This window comes from Acanthopagrus latus, chromosome 12, assembly GCF_904848185.1.
Source record: "Acanthopagrus latus isolate v.2019 chromosome 12, fAcaLat1.1, whole genome shotgun sequence".
Taxonomy (NCBI): domain Eukaryota; kingdom Metazoa; phylum Chordata; class Actinopteri; order Spariformes; family Sparidae; genus Acanthopagrus; species Acanthopagrus latus.
In genome coordinates, this window is record NC_051050.1 from 17,147,416 (window position 1) to 17,167,933 (window position 20,518).

A 20,518-nucleotide genomic window follows, 5' to 3' on the forward strand; every position below is an offset into this window, starting at 1 on the left:
CTGTTGTTGATCCGTGCAGTGCATCCTCTGTCTCAGCAGATGCTCTTTCAGCTGCCTCTGTTAGTTTTGGGCCTGTTTATACTTCTTTCAACTTGAAAAACTGCTTCTATTATGTTGGAAAAATAACAGCAGAAAGAAAAGGGAAAAGGTACCAGGTTAACTTCATTCTGTACTTTGAGAAATAGGAATTCTTGGATGGAAAAATAGATAAAAAATTCAGAGACATAACAAAGACTAGGCCGCTTTTCATGCAGTCGTGCTCATGTTGAACATAGAAATAACAACCTAGAAATGCTCTGTAACAAGACCGGGGGGTCAGACTCCTATCAGGTACTCATTACCTGTCATCTCTGCTATATCAAATCTCTAGTAAAGACAGTGAATTTGTGCATATATGTGTAAAGATTGCTGGATTCCTTGCATGTAGTAAAAGCTAACTGGTAATACTGGTAACTTACCATTTCTAAAAGGCACCACATTGTACAAAGTCAGAGTACTATTTCATTTTCAGATCTAGGTATGATTTAAATAATGTTAAAGTATCAAAATCCAATTCAGAGAAAGGCATCGTATTTAGAAACTGTGCCTTTTAAACAAGGTGTCAGACATCTGTAACGTTGTGATGTCATAACTATGAGGATGAATAGAGGTGCTGCAGCAACGGACAGATTTTCTAGTAGAATTAAAGTAACAACCTGGTAATGGGCATAATATGGGGTTTTTAAAAGGGAACCAATCCAAAAATAAAAGATCAAAACAACAGATTTTACTGTGAGAAAATATATGCACAGTTTATTGATAGATGCAAATAGGTGAGGCACACACAAAATAATTCAAATCAATCATGTATTAGTTGTGAGTTCTGACCACATTTTGTCTTTCTCTTCAATTCAGTTCTCTTCTTTAATGCAGGCTGTTAAATTCTTGCTACTCTGGACTTATTAGGAAATTCTTTGTGGGAGATAAAATACCCATAACTTGACATCTTCTGTGCAGCCTACATGGGACACAGGAGGGGAAAAAAAAACAGGCCCAGCTGCTGCTGTGCCAAAAAATAAACAACTTGATAATCCACATATGAAAATAAACAGAGAACTTCCAGTGACTACTACAGGACAACAAATGATATCATAAATATTTTATAACTGCTGCTCATATTCATGGCTTTTAAAGACCTGCTTGGGCTCATCTTACAAATTACTTTACAAAATTGTTTCTAGGACATTCTGTGAAAGGCCAGTTTCACGAAAAGGACGAATGATCGGCAGTATTTACATTTGGCTTCCGAGTCACTGTAACATATACAAAAAACAAAAGGCACTGCGACAAATGTCAAAACATTTAAATATGTAGTAGAAAGGAAGCATGAGGAAGAAGTGGGCATCAGTGAAAAAGCAATCGCCAACGTTGTCAATTGTTTTGCCAGTCCAATTATGAGTTGTGTTAGACAGTATGGCTTATGATTAATCTTTATTATGCAATGCCGTCTAAGCATGATTGTGACACAACAGACTTTGGGAGGCCTGCCCTGCTCTTTCCAACCAGTATTCACTGAGAAATAGTCATTTTTCTGACACTTTCTGTTAAAATGTTACATTTATGTTGCTTACACAGTTTACAGTACAGCACTATGTGCCAATGAAACAAACATGGCGGAAAAATGGTGCAACAGTGTAAGTCTGCTCATGACCTCATACTTTTCTTCAGACAAATGGATGTTAGCTGCACATCGATGTAGATACAACACAGCATTTTCTCTGCACAGCTGTCTGACACAGATTAAGATTATGAACTATTAGCCTGTTCTCAGTGGGTAAAATGTCTTAATTAATATTCAATAAATACACACAATACAGTGTCAACATGAAACTTTGGTAAGTGTATTATAGGATTATGAATATTGTCCATATTCTTCCTTTTTTTTTTTTTTAAACGGAGTGATTCTAGTCTGTGAGTTGTTCAAGGACATCTAGAAACAGCTGAATTCTCACAGGTTATTTCTTTTGCGAGGATGACAGTCAGTAGCAGGATACTGACAGTGGACGGCTTGCTTGATGCGTGGCTCTCATGCATGTAGCAGTAGCGCAAACAGGTGGGTAAAGTTCACAGTATCTCCGAAGGATCTCACTGTCCGGACCCATCCATAGTGTCTCGACTCTATCGGTCTTTCACATACACACTTTCACGCGTTACTTTGGCTCCACTCACACATATTTTTTTAACTCTAAAAGTGAGCCGTCACTTTAGCGAGTAAAGTAGTTCAGCAGTGTGGCAGAGAGACAGAGGGTGAGCCGAGGAAAAGTACTGACAGCACAGCCAGTCCTCCAGCTCCGCGTTCCTCTCGGGCTCCAGCGAACGTTCGGCGAACTTCATCATCAGCAGGGCTCGTTTCACATCCAGCCAGTTGAGGAGGCCCTCGTGTCGGGATCCACCGACAAAGCCTCCCCCTTGTCCATGTCTTTCCCACTGCTGCTCCATCAGGTCCTTCCGCGGGCCCCAGAGGAGGCTCTGCAGTATGCGCTTGGCCTCCTGGATGTGGATGCGTTTGATGGGGTCGGGCTGGAGCAGCAGCTGGGCCAGCCTGTGGAGGCCGGCTGAGTAAAGGGAGACGGAGGGGATTGGAGGCAAGTCCTCACAGCGGTAGTCCTGCTCCTTCAGAGCTGGACTCACCTCGAATGGGTTGGGCTGATGGAGGAGCTCATAGATCAAGATGCCTGTCTGGAATTCATCAAATTTGCGGTACTGGGCCGCTGAGAGAATCTCAGGCGCCAGTCTCGCGTGGTCACGCTTGATGCGAGGATCCACAGTGGTTGAGGCGGCGTCCTCGGAGGAGCGACGCTTGGCCTTGGCAAAGTTGCTGATAAGGAGGCGGGGAAGGTGCCGCTGAATGTCTATACCACTCGAACCGTTACTGGTGTCAGTGGCGGTCTGCTGGGGGAACTGGGAGGGTCTGCGGAGGTGGGGCACCAACAACAGGTTTTCGAGGCAGAGGTCGCGGTGCGTGACCCCATGCTCCTTCAAGTGCTCCAGGCCATTGCAGAGCTGCAGGAGAAGGAAACAGACACGACGCTCGTAGACCTCTGGCTGACTTTTATGAAACGCGCCCCACTCCCGCACGAAGTCGGACGCTGTCTGCTGAGGGATCTCCGAGGTGATGACCACCACTCGCTCTCGTTCTGTCTGCTGGTCAGGCGTAGACTTGGATGGCTGAGGTTGCGACGAGGCAGGCGTGGTGGGCAGAGAGACCTCATCAGACGGCAACATGCTCTGAGGGACGCAAGCGAGAAAGTGGCCGCAGTCCTGCTGGAGGTTGAAGTGGGGAGGCATGCTCTGCTGCACCGACAGACTGTAGAGGTGGCCCTGCTTCGCCTCCATGGATGGACTCTTACAGATCTGGAGAAACACAAAGGACAGTGGGAGGAGAGGATGAAAAGAGGGAGAGGGTGGGGGAGCGAGAGGAATTCCACACAGACGGGGAAGGGAGCGGAGCCAAGAAACATAAGAAAGGAATTCTTGTTAGTGAGGTTTCAAGGTCAACGCCAATTCAGTTCCTGCTCTCATTCAAGTGAAATGAACATCTTTCATGCAGGTTTAAACAAAATCCTCAATGGAAAGCTTTTTTTAAAAAAACAGTGTCTTTAAGCTTTTAGTCGACCTGTTGATGCCAAGACTGTTTAGAGGTGCACTATGTAGTTCTGGGGAAGAAATTTTAATTCATTCACTGATTTATTTTATGCCTAAACAAGTTAATAAACAAACTCTCTTCACAAGGACAACACAAGTTCATTCTGCTGTACTTTGTTCATATTTGGCCATGACCTAGTTCTAGCTTTGAACAGTGTTCTGGGAACAGCTTGTTTATTCAGTTATTAAAAATAAAGAAAAAAAAACAAAAAACACTACATGGTGCCTCTTTAAATACGTTTAAGTAAACTACTACAATCTCTCAGTTCACAAAGGAATGACAGACATCTCAGAATAAAATCTTACATCAGAGATTTCAAACAAAAATACCAGCATGCACTAAGACTTATAAAAATAATCTCTTCTTTGTGATTACCAGGACTAAAATCCACATTCATAGAGCACACTAGTATTACAACCCTGTAAAGACTGTGTCATACTACGTGGTGTGTGTTGAGTTGTGTGTGTGGCCTTGACAACAGGGGTTTGTCTGACTGTAAATCCTTCCTGGAATGTAAAGATTAATTGGGCCTAGAGATATTAAGCAAGACTGTGGGCACCCACATCGTGACACAACACCTACTGTACAAACAGCCGCTGCTTTGTGCGACTCTAATGACTTTGAGACAAAAGGTCAGTGGGGCTGAACCGCCGCCCTTCTTCCTGGTTGTTTACACTACATGCCCTGAAGGTTTATTCTGTCGTGAGGCTGTCCCATCTGTAGTCTAAGAACAAACAAGACCACCGCCCGACTTTAATCTCCTCATTCTATCCTCAAACTGTCAAATCCCTGCTTAAGAGATCAATTTACAGCACCCACTGTGCAAATTGCTTCTTAAACGGCAGTAAAGATGATCACGAGTGAGCCGCAAGTTGCTCTCTTGACAACAACCTCTGTAAAAAAAAAAAACAAAAGGAAAAAACATGTCTTCTTCACAGCAGCTAAACATAGAATCCAGTTTACAATCCTTTACTTATTGTCTTCTGCACTCAGTGTTCAAATGCCATCCATGAAACAATGATAAGATTCAAATATCAATCCCTGTTAAAAATTTAAAACTTGACACATTTTATGGTCTGCATTTTTTCAGCAGTAGCCAGCCAGTGAATTTAATTGTACATGATTAAATCTTTACACATTAGTTTTCCCTTTTTAGAGTCCGCCAACGCGATGATGATGCATGTGTGTGTAATATAACCGGTTTTAATTTGATCCCATTGATATCAACCTCTCTGTTTACTCTTCAATTTTCTGACGCCGTCCCAGCTGTATCATTATTATTGCTGCGCATTCAAAATGAAAGTGCCGAAATGGCATGTTGGCTTTTAATGTGAACCAGTCAAAGGAAACACAATATATCTGTCAACGAGGTTCATGCTGACTGTATTTGTTCATCCAAAAATACATTTATCCAATGAGACAAGGTCACATTCGGAGCCCCGATAAAGATCTAATGGTCCAAACATGTTGCCCTTTTAAGGAATCAGCCACTATCATAATAACTTTTCAATATTTCCTTCCTCATTTTTGATACTTTTCTTGTTCGGGGTGCCTGGATTGGACTGTTTTTTGAAGACATGATCATTTTGGGGATTTTCTGACAGTTGATCAGTTTTAAATACTACAGGAGTTCATGGTACAAGACGAATCAGCCACATCACACCTCCAGCTCTCTGCATGATAACTAAACTTTGTGACCTGCAGTTGAGTGAAAAACTATTTACTTTTTCCATTGACTGCGATCTTAATACAAACAAATGAGCTTGTCTGGCCGGACTCTAAATAGAACAGCTGCTCTTTTGTTGCATTTCTGACAAAGTGACTACTCACAAAGAATTTGTTATCCTTATATAAATTTTGGTGTTCCAGGAGGTGAACGTGGTTATAACAAACACATATTTAACATTATTTATTATGTAAAACACTTGTCAATTTTGGCCCAGTTTTTAGGGTATTAGTATTTATTACCTTCACAGCGTAGGAGTTGCTGGGGTCTGAGGCACAGGCAGCAGAGTAGTACACAGCATCTCCTGAGTTGCAGCTCGGCTTGTTGGAGGTCAGCCTGAACAGAGACCAGTTGCTCTCCTCAAACCTAAGTGGGTTCCTCTGGGAGCGAGTAAAGTGATCCTCACATTTAAGAGCCAAGCGCCGCAGAGACTCGGCGTACAGGCCTCCCAGTTTAGAGTAAACTCCCTCCCTACTGTCTATGTTACTCAGCAGGGTCTGGAGCTGCAGGCTGGAGCCCAGATTTGGTGCCAGACCCGGTTCTGAGGCAGAGAAGGGTGCGCTGAGTTGGGGGGAAGAGGAGCAGGTCACGCTGCTCCGGCAGTGGACACCCAGACGTCCGTGAGTCTTCAGTGGTTCGTCCAGTGTCCGGGACCTTGAGGATCGGCCTAGCACAGCATGGCAACGCTCCAGAGACTCATTGGAAGAGAAAATGGGTCGTGGGTCAACAGGGCTGGACGGTAAACTGGAGCGAGAACTGGCATCACCAGGTCGACATACGTTGCTCTCTGAGCCAGTGAACGGGAGGCGTGGGTAGGCTCGGACGAAAGGTTTCCCATTGGTGCCATCTGGAGCCGACACAGTACGGTTGACCATTTTTTTCTCTGGGAGAGGAGGTGGCTGGTTTGTCAAGCTGTTAGAGGACGGCGGGTGAGGAGAGCCTGGAGCTGAGGCCACTGGACTTCTGGGAAACGGAGAGGAACAAGACATCCGTGAAGCATCCCGAGAACCTAAGAAGAAAAGAAAACAATTGCATTAGGAGATCTGGCGACTGATTACAGAAAATGAGAGCAAATGCCCAATGTGACCAGGTACATTAGCTTAGCCTAGCTTAGCATAGCATAAAGGCATGGAAAACAGAAGGAAGCTAGCATGGCTGATTCCAAAGGTAGCAAATGTAGTAGAGACCAGTTTTAATGTGTTAATTAGTGAGCCTCAGAGGTGTCCATAAGCAGATTTTGCTACCTTCTGACCGAGCCAGGCTAACCACTTCCTCTCTTTTCCAGTCTTTATGCTAAGATAACATAATGCTAAGCTTACCAGTAGTAGCTTGTTATTGAATAGACAAACGAGACAGTGAACTGATCTTGAACAAAAAAAATCTTCTAGACTATTCCCTCAGTAGAATTAACTGTCAGGCGTCGACTTGGAAAACAGGCACTAAACAGATAAAGACGGACACCAGGGACCACTGGATTCACACAATATATCTCCTGTTCCTCAGTGTCCTTGTAGGTTAATTTCCTGTAGCCACACTGTACTCACCGCCTTAAATATTCCTCCCCAGAGCCGTGAATGTGACTTATTTACTACACCCCGTCTGTCACTGCCTACTGCTCTGCCTTCGTTCAAACACATACCTTGTTTCCTCAAAAGAGCTGGAAATTTCCACAATCCAGACTTCGAGCTGACACTCAAAACATCTTCCACCCAATTATCATCCATTTGTCAATTAAAGACTTAGAGCTGGAACTTGACATTACACTAGGGCAGACAGATACTGGGATAATTGTGCGGCGCAGTCTTCAATAACTGCTTTCGCAGAGGGGGGAAAGACTGTAAAGAAAAACTCTGTAGGATGTAGCCAAGCCCTTTTTCCCTCGTTATCAGAGTCCATAATTATCTCTTCAAACAACGTTGCCCAGGAAGTTACAGCAATTACAAGCATGTAAGCGCCACGGAGGTTTTAAGCTGAAATGTGAAGGATGACAATTTCACAACCAAGGACACATGCCACTCACTCTGGTTCGATGTAGAAATCTTGAATTCAGACACGAAAATGAAAACTCTACGAAAGAGGAAGTGGGGAGATAAGCAGACAGATTGCTGCAATAAAACTGTGCAGAGCTCCCTTTCCTCCTCATTCAGGACAAAGTGCATCTTCATAGTTAACATGATGCAACACTTCTGAACAGCACGACAGCTTAGGCCCTGTTCTTGCCTTCTTAAAATGTCGATATTGAATGGCTGCACCATTTCATGTAAAAAGTTTGCCATTGTCTCGCTGTCCTGGCTTGTCGGCTACTCCTCATCTACAGTGTGTCTCCACTGCCAACATTCAACAGCTGTTGTTTCAACTGGTTTCACTGTATACACTTCAATTATTGAAAGAGAACTCTAAATAATTCTAATGTGTAGGTGTGAACTGACGTCTTGTGTTACGCTGTCCGATGGTTTGAACGGGCTCGAACATGCAGGCAATCACATATCATCAAAATCATCCCCAGTCACACTTCTGTGGAAAAAGTACCTCACATGCTGAAACATCTCCAACTCCTGCCTGGATCACAAACTGTATCTGACCGATCTGATCCTTCAGCTCTCTGTGCATTTCTCTTTTGGACCAAATGGATCTGCACCACTCAGTGTAAATAAACCCCCTTAAACCAGCCAAAAATCTGAGTGTGAATGGTTCCTACCGGTGTCAGACGACAGGTTGTCAGTGGAGGCGGTGGGTAGGCTGACACTGCCCAGGCCCCGCAGAGATGAAGTGGAGCTCTCTAATGACCCTTGTTGGCTGCAGCGGTCCAGCTCCATGTTGCTGCCACTCATCTTACCGCACACTCTGTGACGGAGACAACAACACAGATAAGGTGAGTGAATATGACGGGACGGAGAAGAATGAACAAACATGCATTCAAGCTATTGTTTGTGTGTGTGCTCTGCAGGTTTTCTTCAGAAATAGATTATTTTTTTCAACACACAACTTCCCCTTCACACTTTCTTATCTGCAATATGTATTACTAACGAATTTGTCATTCGAATGACGAACGTGTACCGTCATGAGTGGTTTTACTTCCTCGTTAGAGAGGAACAGTTCTTGATTCAGTGTAGATTTATGACTGCAACAAACCAGCCTGACTAAAAACAATAAAAAAAAAATCATCTTATGGCTTTGTTAGGAGTTTAACAGACACAGCAGCTTTTTGCTGAGCCAATATATTCTTTAAGACAGTTAAGTACCTCGACTATATCAGTACATCAGTTGTCACATCCAACACTTATAGTGAGACTATGGCAAAAAGCAGCATTTACAGGATAGAGGCATATCGGATCTCCTGACATTTCCCAATATTCCTTTGAGTTAGTAGCTTTAAAAGGGAAACTCCAATTTCGTGGTGCATTCATGTGTTGGTATATCACAAAATTACCTCAAGTTGAAGAACAACAACTCAGGCAAGTCATCAAAAATGAAGGGGCTGTCACAAAATGTGATTCTCATTACATGTTACTGTGGCCAAAAGAATGCCTGATAACTATATAATCACGATATAAACCCCAACTACCCTACCCCTGTTTTTGCTCACATGTAATTTAACATGGTATTAGCTTTATTTCATTTCATTTTTTATTGGTTTTAGGGAATTGTCTAGTGTAGTAACAAGTGTGAGACAAAAATCACTTTGTAATATAAAAAAAGCAATCGGCATGTTGTTTAAATGCTCTGGACAATAAACTACCACACATCTTCCATGACGTTTCCACATTTGGACTTAAAAGCTTCTGAACACACCAAAGTTGAAAGAAAACTTCCCAACACGGAAAATGGGACCATCAGGAACGTGAACACAAAGTTACAGTTGGAGTTGATGTAACCCTAATTCTAAACCGGTTAGCAGTCGAGTTGCATTGTGGGAAATTGTTTCTTTTAGACCATCCATCACGACTCACAGAGTGATGTAGAAGTGCTAAATCTGTGAAGTTCTCATTTAAATACACATTAATCTGCCTGAAAGTGAGTGGAATGGGACCACGAGCAGGAGGCAACAAATACATCTCCTGGTGAGATACAAAGCGTTTACTTCTTGTTTGACTGTAATCCTATTTTGTCATGCTTAGCCTATATAACATAACACACAGAGCAGAAGTAGTGAGAGTAGTAGCTCTTCTGTTTGCATCCAGCTAGGGACCTTTGTTGCATGTCATTTCCTCTCTCTCTCTCATCTCGTTTCCTGTCATCTCTCAACCACGGGCTATAAATAAAAAGGCATGAAAGACCACAAAGATATCTCAAAAAAGCTGTAGCAGCAAAAAAAAACCTGTCGTGTGCCGATTTGAGCGAAGGTGCGACGTGCTGCTTATGAATTCCCTTTTCGTCTTGTAAGAGAAAGGCTGCGAGATTATTTCATTTTTTTTATTTGCTAGAAAGAAGCTCTGCATTCCTCACGTTTGGGCTGCCAGACTATCGCGATGGCCACTTATAATTCCAATGAAAACTGTGCATGAGGAGACTTACTAATCAAGGTGACCAATTAGATTGAGTGACAGCCGCTCACATGTCTCATTATACCCACTAATGGCTCAGGGAAGCAGCGTCCAGCCCCATCTCCTCATCTCTCTTTCCTCTCTTCTATCACAAAATGACTCCTCTCTATCCATTTATCTGCCGGCCTCCCGACTTCAATTCCACCATAAATCAGTGGAACAAACAGATGAGGAGGAGAAAAGGAGAGGAGTACAGGAGGGAGACAAAGGGTGAGGTATTCTCTCTGGGCAGTTAGCTAAAGGATCCGCTATCGTTTTACAGACAAAAGAGCAGTGATGAAAGGCAGTGGGAATGCTGAGGCAGAGGGAGAAATGGTAATGGGTGCAGGGATTATGAGTCCATGTGCTCTGTGTGTGCGCCTGTACATGTCTCACTCCAGATCTCTCTCTCCGATTTGTATCCACAACACGAGATTTTCCGTCGGTGAAAGAACGTCAATGCTGATGTCCTGTGGGAGGATGTGCATGGATGAATGAGCCTTCTGAGCAAGGGCACGCAAGAAAGACCTTGACTCTGATTAGGACCGCGGTGAGGATATATTATCGTTTGGGGGTTTCAGCTAACAAGTACGATTGTGATGAGAACAGAATTTTAAACTTTGAATCAATGCTAAACTAGTACAAAAAAATAAAATCGCACTTGAGACCTTTCACATACCACAATTAATTAATTATGTAATATCATCAATATCTGTGCAGCTCTGGGTTGAAAATCTGATAATAGATCTATTTTTTTTTACAGCTTTGGTACTTTCAATACTATCAAAATGCAGTTATCATATTGGTTTAAACATATAGTATTGATTAAACTATTGATACTTGTCACATCCTCATTAGCAAGTACTTTCATTATCAACTGATGAAGGCGACATCTCCAAATTATTATTTTTGTCGAGATAGCAGCTCAACACAAAACTTTTCAGTTTATTGGGACGGTATTCTAATGTTTGCGAGGCTGGCAACGTAAAGTGTTTTACATTTTTACTTTAATTATTTAAATCAATCAAATTAGGGCTGCAACAAGCCATTTATTTTGATTAATTACTCATTGATATGCCAATTATTTTATGATTAATGAATCACCTTAGCTGTCTTTCAAAATAAAGCTGATTGTTGGTCTATTAAATGTCTGAAAAGATGAAAAAGGCATCCCACGATTTCCAAGAGCTCAGGTGATATCTCCAAATGACTGTTGTTGTCTAAATAACAGTTAAAAACCCCAAAATATCCAGTTTATTGGCAGCATATTTTCATGTTTGAGAAACTGGCACCATTAAATGCTTTGAAATGTTTTGCTTTAAAGAGGACTGAATCTATTTAAAATAGTTAAACTGCAATCAAAAATCTATTGCCAATTCATTTTGGCACCACAAGAAGTGGTTATCTATGACTGGATGCCGTCTGTTTTAAAATATATTAGAGTTAGGTTAGGGTTATTGTACTGAATGCAAATTTCCGAAAACAACACAGTATTTTATATCTCATGTCGTCATTCTGTCAAAACAGCACCATTCATCAGGATTTTATCTCACTTGGAATTCCCTGTTTCAGCCTAAACATCTATTAATACTTGCCTCCTTATCTCACAGATATCATCTCGTCCTTTGCTAAAACAAAAAAAAGTCCACATTAGATAACCTGATGAACCGTTATGTGTCTCCCGCAATCAGTCCGACAACGACAGCAGCCCAGACTTAGAATGTAAACAATCATGCCACAAACGCACCGGATCCGCTGACACACAAGCTGCCCTGACATGTGTGTGGTATTAATAAAGCTGTGTGAGAGGAGCTGGAGGAGCTTTTAAAAAGGGATCAGACTGAGGTTACAGCTAACTAGCTACAGATAGCAGTGTGACAGTGTAAGATGAGAGTCTGGCTTTGCTGCAGTGTTGTTGTTGTTGTTATTGTTGTTGTGGATCAGATTCACACAACCGTTTCACTTCCTGACTTATTTAGGGCCTTCTCACTTATAAATACACAAATCACGACATCTAAAAGTACTGTATGTTTGTCGGCTTGCTCACATACAACCATACGTTCGCTTTCAAAAGTCGCGCCCTTTGTGAAACATCAGGAAAGATGAAATCTAATACTGTAACTGGATCACACCCAACGCATTAAAGCTGACACATAATTCGGGGTTTTGTTAAAATGAGGTGGAGTTTGGCAGAGAGGCAGGTTGACTCATGAACACCTGAACAATGTGACGCAATCTGCTACAACAGACATGCAACAAACACAGCCTTTAAAAGCTTACAATGTGAAGTTTAAGATAAGAGAGAGAATATTCAAATCTTAGGTGTGCAACCTTTGTGTGTCACAACATAGTTCAGAGAAGAATAACATGCACTGTTCCCCTCCAGCGACTGCAGGATAGTAACCATGGCTTTACAGCCGCATAAACCATGTCTTACAGACAAAGATCCATTAATGTTTGACACCAATCCTTCTTATCTTTGGCAAACTGCTCCGGCCTTCTGTTCTTCTCGTATTCTCTGTCAGCCCTCCGTTATTCATTACAACCCACTTTCGCTTGTTTGCACCACATCACATAAAGTCATTTCACGTCAGTTCGTCTCCTTAATACCAGTTTTAATTTCACAAACAGAATGGACTCATATAAAAGAATAATCTCACCAAATCTCGATGAAGAGGTTTTAGAAGAGATTAGAAGAAGATAAAGGGACACAGTGTGAAAGAGGGAGGAAACAAAGAATGAGCAAGGTTTTGACCACATGCCGCTCGTCATCTGTGCAACTCAAAGCCACTTCTGCATTTTGATGACTGAGCTCCTGACAGAGGTGCGAAAACAAGCAGAGGCCTGTTCTATCCTCTGAAGGCTCTGTGCTTTATTACGATCTTCTTGAAACACAGTCAAACTTTCCTGCGTCAACAAGAACATCGCCACATCCCCTTCACGAGCCTTAATGATAGTCATACTGAGGACACATGTAAAAAAAAAAAGATGCCATCTGGTTCCTACCTCATGCTGGAGAGGCAAAGGTCCTTGTTGGGCTGACGGGCGCAAAGTGCCCCCTGGATCAGACCTGTGGCTCTCTAAAGCCCCGCCATGTGTAGTAACACAAGCCTGGCTCCACACGAGTCATACGTGTATTTAAAGTCTCTCTCTGCAGATGCACAAAATATAAGCACCCATATCTCATATATAGCATTCACTCATTGACCTGGTGGTTCACTTTAGAGCGGCGTCAGGCAGCAACAAGATGCTATCTGCTCTGCTGCACAGAGAGGACCAGGATGGATCTGTGGAGGGAGGGGCAGCGCGTCTTGGAACGATAGTTTACAGAGCAAAAGGCAATTCAGACCCACGTCTAACTCTGTGGACTTAAATCCACGTGGCTGATCTATAAATTCTGCTTCTATTGGTGGCTACCAACTGCCAGTGTGGGGACAGTTTGGGAGTTGCCGGGGGCAACAATATGTTCACCCCCGCCTTTGGCAGCCTTCACTCAGCTGACACGCCTACCCAGTTAAAGAGTGCTCAGTCGCAAACACACACACACACACACACACACACACACACCTTGTGCTGACCTACCACATGATGTAGACTGATGTGTTACTAGGAATAAAAGAGGAAAATTTGGTGTTTTCAGCAGCGATCAAAGGCTCCGAGAGGCCGATTTTTTTAAACCATCTGTTGCTTTTAAATGATTCAACACATCAAAAAGCTGCTTCACAGGGTGCATGTTCACGTATCTTTCCATTAATGCCACACACAAGATTCCGTTTTATGTTAGAAATCCATCTCTTCAAGGAGTTTTGGAGAGCAGCAATGATAAGTGTATTGACAGAATAACAATCTCAAACTTATCAATTGGTAAATTTCAGCCTCTGAAACATTGAGATTTTTCTATTTTGTATCCTTCTAAACTGACTGATCTTTGGAATTTAAACTGACAAAACAAGATATTTAAAGACATCATGAAACTTATTTTTACTATTTAGACCAACTGATCCGAACTGATCGATCAAGAAAACAATTGGCAAATTAATCAGTAATTTCAGTAAGTTTCAGTTGCTTTGCAGACAAAACTTAGATTCACTTTGGCACTTAGCCATTCAAGTTTCCATCCAGTGCATGTCTGGTGACCAGGGACACTTGTTGATTAAAAACACACTAAACCTGCTCATAAACACCGCGACTGTCTCTGGCTGGCTCGAGGCATGTTCCCACATGTGTCTCAACAAGGCGTATTTTTATCAGCCCAGAATGTCGGCAATGTCATAACAGGAGAGATGTATCCTTGCTAGAATTACCGCAAACATAACGGGCCCTTGAAATGTGATCAGCAATCTGTTTCAGACCGTAAAAACAGTCCCACTCAGCTTTTTGCTGACTCTAGCAGCTCAAGATGGGAAAACATCTGTTTCTTTTGAGGAAGCTGCACCTTACTGTGCCACCACAGACAATGCTAAGTTTATTTTGAGGAGATCATTTGATGCTCTAATAACTGCAACACACAAGGTCTCTTCTCTGCTTTGGGGAGCTGACTCAGACAGCGGAGTGTATTCTTAGCCTCATGCAGACTCAGGTTAAAGCATGGGTGCAAATGTTACAGATAATAAATGGCTACGAGCTGTCTGTTGAGTAGGTCACAACAATCCAAGCCTTGAGAATGATTCTGCATATGTTGAGAGTGATGGAAAACTGCACAATCACAAAGCCTTAAAATAAGCAACACGTGAGCAGAATCATTCCAACAGCACAAATATGATATTTTTTTGCCCAAAGCTAATGACGTATTTGTCCCTGTATGACAATATCAATGGAAGAAGTCTTGTTTTTTTTTTAACAGCTCTTCATTGTGCTGCAGCCAAAACAAAGTTACAGCAACGTGACACAGCAGGGGACTATTTAACAGACCCATTTAGTGTGTTAATTAGAATTGAAAAAGTCACATTACTGGTGTGAATAGAACAAGGCGTGCATTGAGGAATCTGGCCAGACAGTTTGAATGATCACAAGGCGCTCGAATGGAGGCTGATTCAAGGCTGAATAATGATGTTATGAAAGGAGAAGGCACAATAAGATTCACACAGATGACTGCAGTAAGATACATGTACAGTCACAGGCAATGTATCCCATAAGCAATTCTATAAATAGATTTACCCTCCCATTAGAGAGCAGAAGGCATTTATGCATTTAGACTAAGTGCATGTTGTAAGTGTTAAATTATGGAATATAATGAATCTGCAGTCTCGTGGCTGAATTACAGTCCCATTAATTCTAATGCAAGACTCAGGTAGCGACTTAAGGACAGGCACGCAAATGTTTGCTATAATGGGCAGCTCAAGTTTGATAAATGCATAGCATTCATCTTACAGCGAGTGTATAGTGTGCTAGTGTGTAATTAAACCTCTGTTAGACTTTTTATTTCACACAGCTGCCTTACGTAAAACAATATTTAAGACCAAGGCTTCCACGAGATAGCTGCTGTATTTAATGTGCATTGGCATGAAGAGTATAATCATACATTTATAGGTTTTTAGGGTAATTTGTTAAAGATTCTGCACCACCAGATTTTCTTAGCTGCACTAAACAAATTAAAACAAGAAGGCATAAAATACAGAAAACTTTACTTCCATCCTCACAGATGAAGCTAAAAAATATGGTGCATTATCTGGAGAAAATTCTTGTCATGTGATGGTCACAGCTTTAAGAACTGCTCATTTTTTTTGCTTCATGCTGTAAACCTGAATAATATCTTGAGGATTTATCATTAATTAGATTGAGTAAGCAATGTTATGACCTTAAACTCCTGCTAAACCTTAGCCTGACATTTCACTGTTTACCTGCCCAGGGACAATAGATGACAGTGATTAGCTGCTTGCTACGTCTGATCCAATTACTTTTAAGTTAATGCACTTTCCCTTCAATTACAAATGAAAATAAAAAAGACAAAAACAACATAATAAACTTAAAAAAGATTCCTAAGTAACCAATGACATCCATCATATATGGTCCTACCCTGATTCTGTCCTATCTGAGGGTTAAAAATTATGTAGATGCAAAACAAAAAGTTCTTTGTTCATCTTACCTGTGCAGTTTCTTAGGTGGGGGAGGTGGTGGATTTGGTTCATTGTTGGCAGCTCCCTTCCCAGCTGCCAGCAGCTCTGATGAGCCGCCATGCAACGGTTGCCTGGCCGGCATGCTCCCGTTCTGCTTTCCCTCCTCCTCTGCAGCGGTACCCTCACTCTCCCCCTGACAGGCACCATTGTTAGGGGCTGTAGGGGGGGCCGTGCCTGGCTCTGTCATTGGAGGGGGGCTGCTGTGGGCCTTGCCGTCCCTGGCCTCCTTCCAGACAGCGGCACCATTGACAAGGCCATTCGCCCGAGAGGTTGTCCCCTGGTTTGTGGCCAGTTTCTTCTTCTCTCCCTCTTTCCGCTCTCTCTCCTCCTCTTCCTCTTCTTCCTCGATGCGGCAGTTCCAACCAGAACTGTGGTGGTGGGGCTTGTGCCAGCGGTCGGATGCTGCCGAGGTGTGGTTCTCTGTGGGGACCTTGAAGTGGCCCTCTCTAGCAGAAATGAGGAAAAGCATGGGCAGTTCAGGGAGAGGGACGGGAGATGAGATGGATGGTGAGAGGCTGGAGGTGCCAAGTCTGGGCAGATCAGTAAGAGGGACTGGAGATGACATGGACGGTGAGAGGCTAGAGGTGCCCAGTTTGGGTGAACGGGTGGTCCTTTTCGGGGGAATGGGTGGGCTGGACTGAGGCTTGGGGTAGAGGGTTGGGGCGTGGTTGACTTCAGTGACCAACGAAGGTGCACTGTGGCTGGGACTGGGCCAGCGGAAGGCCGGGCTGCTGGGGTCTTTACGTGCTGTGGGGCTGAAGTGGCATTGAGTGCTGATGGCTGAGTCCGGACTGCTCAGGTAGAAAGTCCTGTTGTTCTCCTCCGTGTGAGCGGCCATTATCGTGATGGTGGCCCGTTGAGTCTCTCCCGAAAGCTCAGGCTCAGTTGGCGAGTTCTTAGTCTGGTTTGGGGACTCAGGATTGGATTGTACCCCATTTCCTTGCGGCCTGCGCTTCTTCTTTGTGCTCTCTGCATAAATTGGTTCTGAGTCTTGTTGTCCATTTGGAGAGTTCGGACCTGGTGGGCTTTGGGGGCTTCCTGACCTCACTTGTTTTCCTCCTGACCCCTCTGCCCCAGGGAGAGAATCTGTACTACTACGATAAGAACAAGAGGAGTCCGACAGGCTGGTCTGCTTGGACAGGACAGGAGAAGAGTGGAGGGATGGTGGTGGATTGTGGCTAGTTGTGTCCATGCTTAGGGCTGTGGTGGGGGAAGTGCTGGCTGTTTTTGTAACTGTAGTACCATTGCTATGAACCGTAGGAGTACTGGAGGGGACAATATCCACAGAAAAGGGTATATCCACAGATGCCTGATGGGGATCCTGACAGTTTTCCCTTGTTGTTACACCAATTCCGTTATAAGTGCTCTTGGTTTTTGTGGGGGTCGTATTCTGCTGCCTGCAAGTGTCTCCATTGGCATTCTTCTTCAAGCTCTGAGAACCTCTACCCTCCTCCTGGGTGACGAAGATATTACTGATGATCATGGAGTCTTTAGGCAGGATGTTTGGGGATAAGGAAGCTAGAGAGAAACAGTTGTTGTAGTCCATCTTGGTTTCAGGACTCTGGAGAACCGCCTCTCTATGAGCCTTGTTGCAGCCGTTGCTGTCGATGTACAGTGACGACAGGTCCAAGAGTTTCTTCAGGCCCAAACGCTCAACTGGGCTCTTTGTGTTCTCCTGTCACATGAAAATGAGACAACATTTAAAGAGCTGATCATTCGGGACAGTAATACACTCTAAGGCTAGTTGCAGCAAAGAGACTCACCTGCTCAATGTTCATGTTGACATCAGTCATCGACTCGTTGGTGTCGAGGCTCATCATAGTGGGTTTGACGGCGATGGTCGGCTTGCTGTAGGGCGAAGGTGCAGTTACTCCAGACTCCTCATCACCTCCGAGGCTGGTCTTCAAACAAGCGGCTGGCACGCTGCCACCCGAGCCGCCGACAGTCTTGTGGTGAGCACTAAGCGGGTGGAAGCAGTTCTTACAAGAGCCGGGTTTCCACACGTGTTCTGCAAAGTCGCTGCACGCTGACATCTTTGGTTTGCTAAATTGGGGTTGGTCAGAAGTGGCTGTTGAGTGGTCTGGCAGATACAGGATGAACACTCATGGCTGGCCCGTCACAAGATGTTGATCACAAGGTGTTATATGTAGAGGAGAGATAAAGAAGAAGGAGAATCATTGTTAGAAGGGTCAGGATGTTTTTGCCCATAGGTTGTATCATAATCATAATCCCATGTGTCTTTCAAGGGGTTCGCATTACATAAGATCACATTTCAGTATTATTTCTTCATCCACCCTGAACACATAGAGTTTTTCTAGTTTTCAGAACATCCAACTCTTATCATAATAGTTGGCGGTGTGTGTAATAGTTGACAACTGTTAAATCATTGCAGCTCGACATTTTTCACAATTTTAACAAACTTTTCATAGACCAATCAGTCAATTGGGTAATCATGAAAGTATTTGATACAGTGAGTTTAAGCATTGAGGAGAAAGGTTGGATTAGTGCATCTCTAATATTCTGAAGTTGAAATGCCCACAACTCGAACGTGTTAAGAAAGTGATGAGTGAGTCCAGGCTGACAAGTGTGTCTAAGCTCATTGAGGACCTCCTTTAGGATTTAACTGTCATCCACGGATGTAACTTAAGACGACCTGCTGTCTGCTGTGCTACTTGTTCCCATGGCCTCCTAAATTAGAGGGTATGTGGTTTCTGGTCAACCAAAGGGCCTGCCGGTGTGAGCCTCGCAACATAAAAGCCCTCTGGAGTCATTCTGCAGCCCCCGACATGCTAGAAGAAGACGGAGGAGCCTCAAGCATCCTGGAGGTCGGAATGCCAGGAATGTCTAAAGGCGCAAGTCTCACCAGGGTGAATCTCACACCCACGACAACCTCCCTTCCCCCTTCCACACACATACACACGCACACACACACAAACCTCCCACTACACATGTGTGTGTCCTCCTTTTCTCAAAAACAAACCCAAACACACACATACACCTCCTTCCTCTCCCCCTGTGTGTCCTGTTTAACTGGCCTGACAGTGAGAGGATCAACACCATTTCACAGAGATCATTTGTTGCCTTGCATCTGGGTGTCCCTCTTTATGTTCTTTACACAACTTTAATTGCCTCTCAACAAGGCGATAGGATGACACAGAGCAGCATTAGCCTACCATCTAGACTCATTACACAGGAAAGAAGCAGAAGAGGCAGGAGGAACAATTGCCTAAATATTACAGTTATATTAGTGATTCTTCATTTCTACTGATGAAAAATACCAGAGTAAAGTAAAGGAATGCTTGAAACTTCTTGAATTCATGCCTCCAGCTTAAATAACCTTGCAATCTACTAATCCCATAAGAATGAAGAGTCTTCCTGTTAATAGAGATAATGCATGTTTACATTTTTCTTTGTTCTGTCTGACTCAGTTTGGGCAGGAAAGCACCCACTAGTTCACTGTTTGTTTAAGCGTTCTTGCGACAACAGAGGAAACAGAGCCTTGCCTAACATCTTATGGCATTGTGCATGAGTCACATGAAGCGATGACTGATTGGAGACGCACACATCATTAGGTGACCCAGCTTGCTGCTTCAGAGGACACACTGACTGCCAGTCAAGAACATGTCTGGCGGGGTGGGGGGGGGCCTTTACTGGTCAAGTGGGCAATAACAACGCAAAAACAGACAGAGGACTGTCACGGTATGTTTGGTGAGTTAAAACCAAACTGACAGGGACACTTTTGTCTCTGTTGTTCTACATTCCTAACAACAGAAGCTGACGTGTGCGAAGTTCATCTGAAATCATGTATTTTTGAGAGAGAGAGGGAGAGTCCAGAGAGAGTCCAGCTTGTTTGAACAGAGATAGACCCCGCTGTCTACATTCCCCACACCTTCTCAAGCTCAAGGTCCAATATTTCTCACTTGTCAAAACACACTAACACGGGGCATAACCGCCCTGCCGTCAATATAAAACACAGACTAGGGGAAATATCTCACGCACATGTTAGAAATTGGGTGATAGGAAAAATGCCTTGAGGATGGATGTTGATCTGATGTGGAATTAGCTGCCAGCCTGCTGATTACATACACCTGAGGGCAAGGAAGGCTCGGATGTAATAAGTGAAGATGGATGATTTAATTCACCATAGCTCTAATGAGATGTGTTGTTAGACTTTGACAAGAATTATTACTTATCCCAGACAACTTACATATCAATACACATCAGGCAACACATGGGCCGACACTGATCTATGTGTGATGGGCCAATATCAGCCATTACTATCAGCCAACTGATATATATCAGTCAAGCTCTCGTCAAGTCAATGAATACAACTTATTTTCATATTATTGCTCTATTTGTCAGTTATCATTTCATTATCAGCAAGAAACCAATATCAGAAAATCACATTACCGGGCTGATAATTTATCTGTCCAATACACACTACTCAAAATTTGTCAGGAATATCTAG

At 43.3% G+C, this 20,518-nt stretch overlaps 1 protein-coding gene across 2 annotated transcripts in view; it reads right to left on the reverse strand.

Moving 5' to 3' along the window:
- Positions 1-764: 764 nt before the first annotated feature.
- LOC119029982 (inactive tyrosine-protein kinase PRAG1) overlaps positions 765-20,518 on the reverse strand; it is a 30,547-nt gene continuing 10,793 nt past the window's right edge. For both annotated transcript variants that reach the window (XM_037117265.1, XM_037117264.1), the window contains exons 2-6: positions 17,814-18,158; positions 16,020-17,725; positions 8,110-8,255; positions 5,654-6,420; positions 765-3,393 (exon numbers count right to left, since the gene is read on the reverse strand). In XM_037117265.1, the coding sequence (XP_036973160.1) occupies positions 2,239-3,393; positions 5,654-6,420; positions 8,110-8,255; positions 16,020-17,725; positions 17,814-18,083 (4,044 nt within the window). In that variant the 5' untranslated portion in view covers positions 18,084-18,158 and the 3' untranslated portion in view covers positions 765-2,238. The remainder of the gene's footprint in view (positions 3,394-5,653; positions 6,421-8,109; positions 8,256-16,019; positions 17,726-17,813; positions 18,159-20,518) is intronic.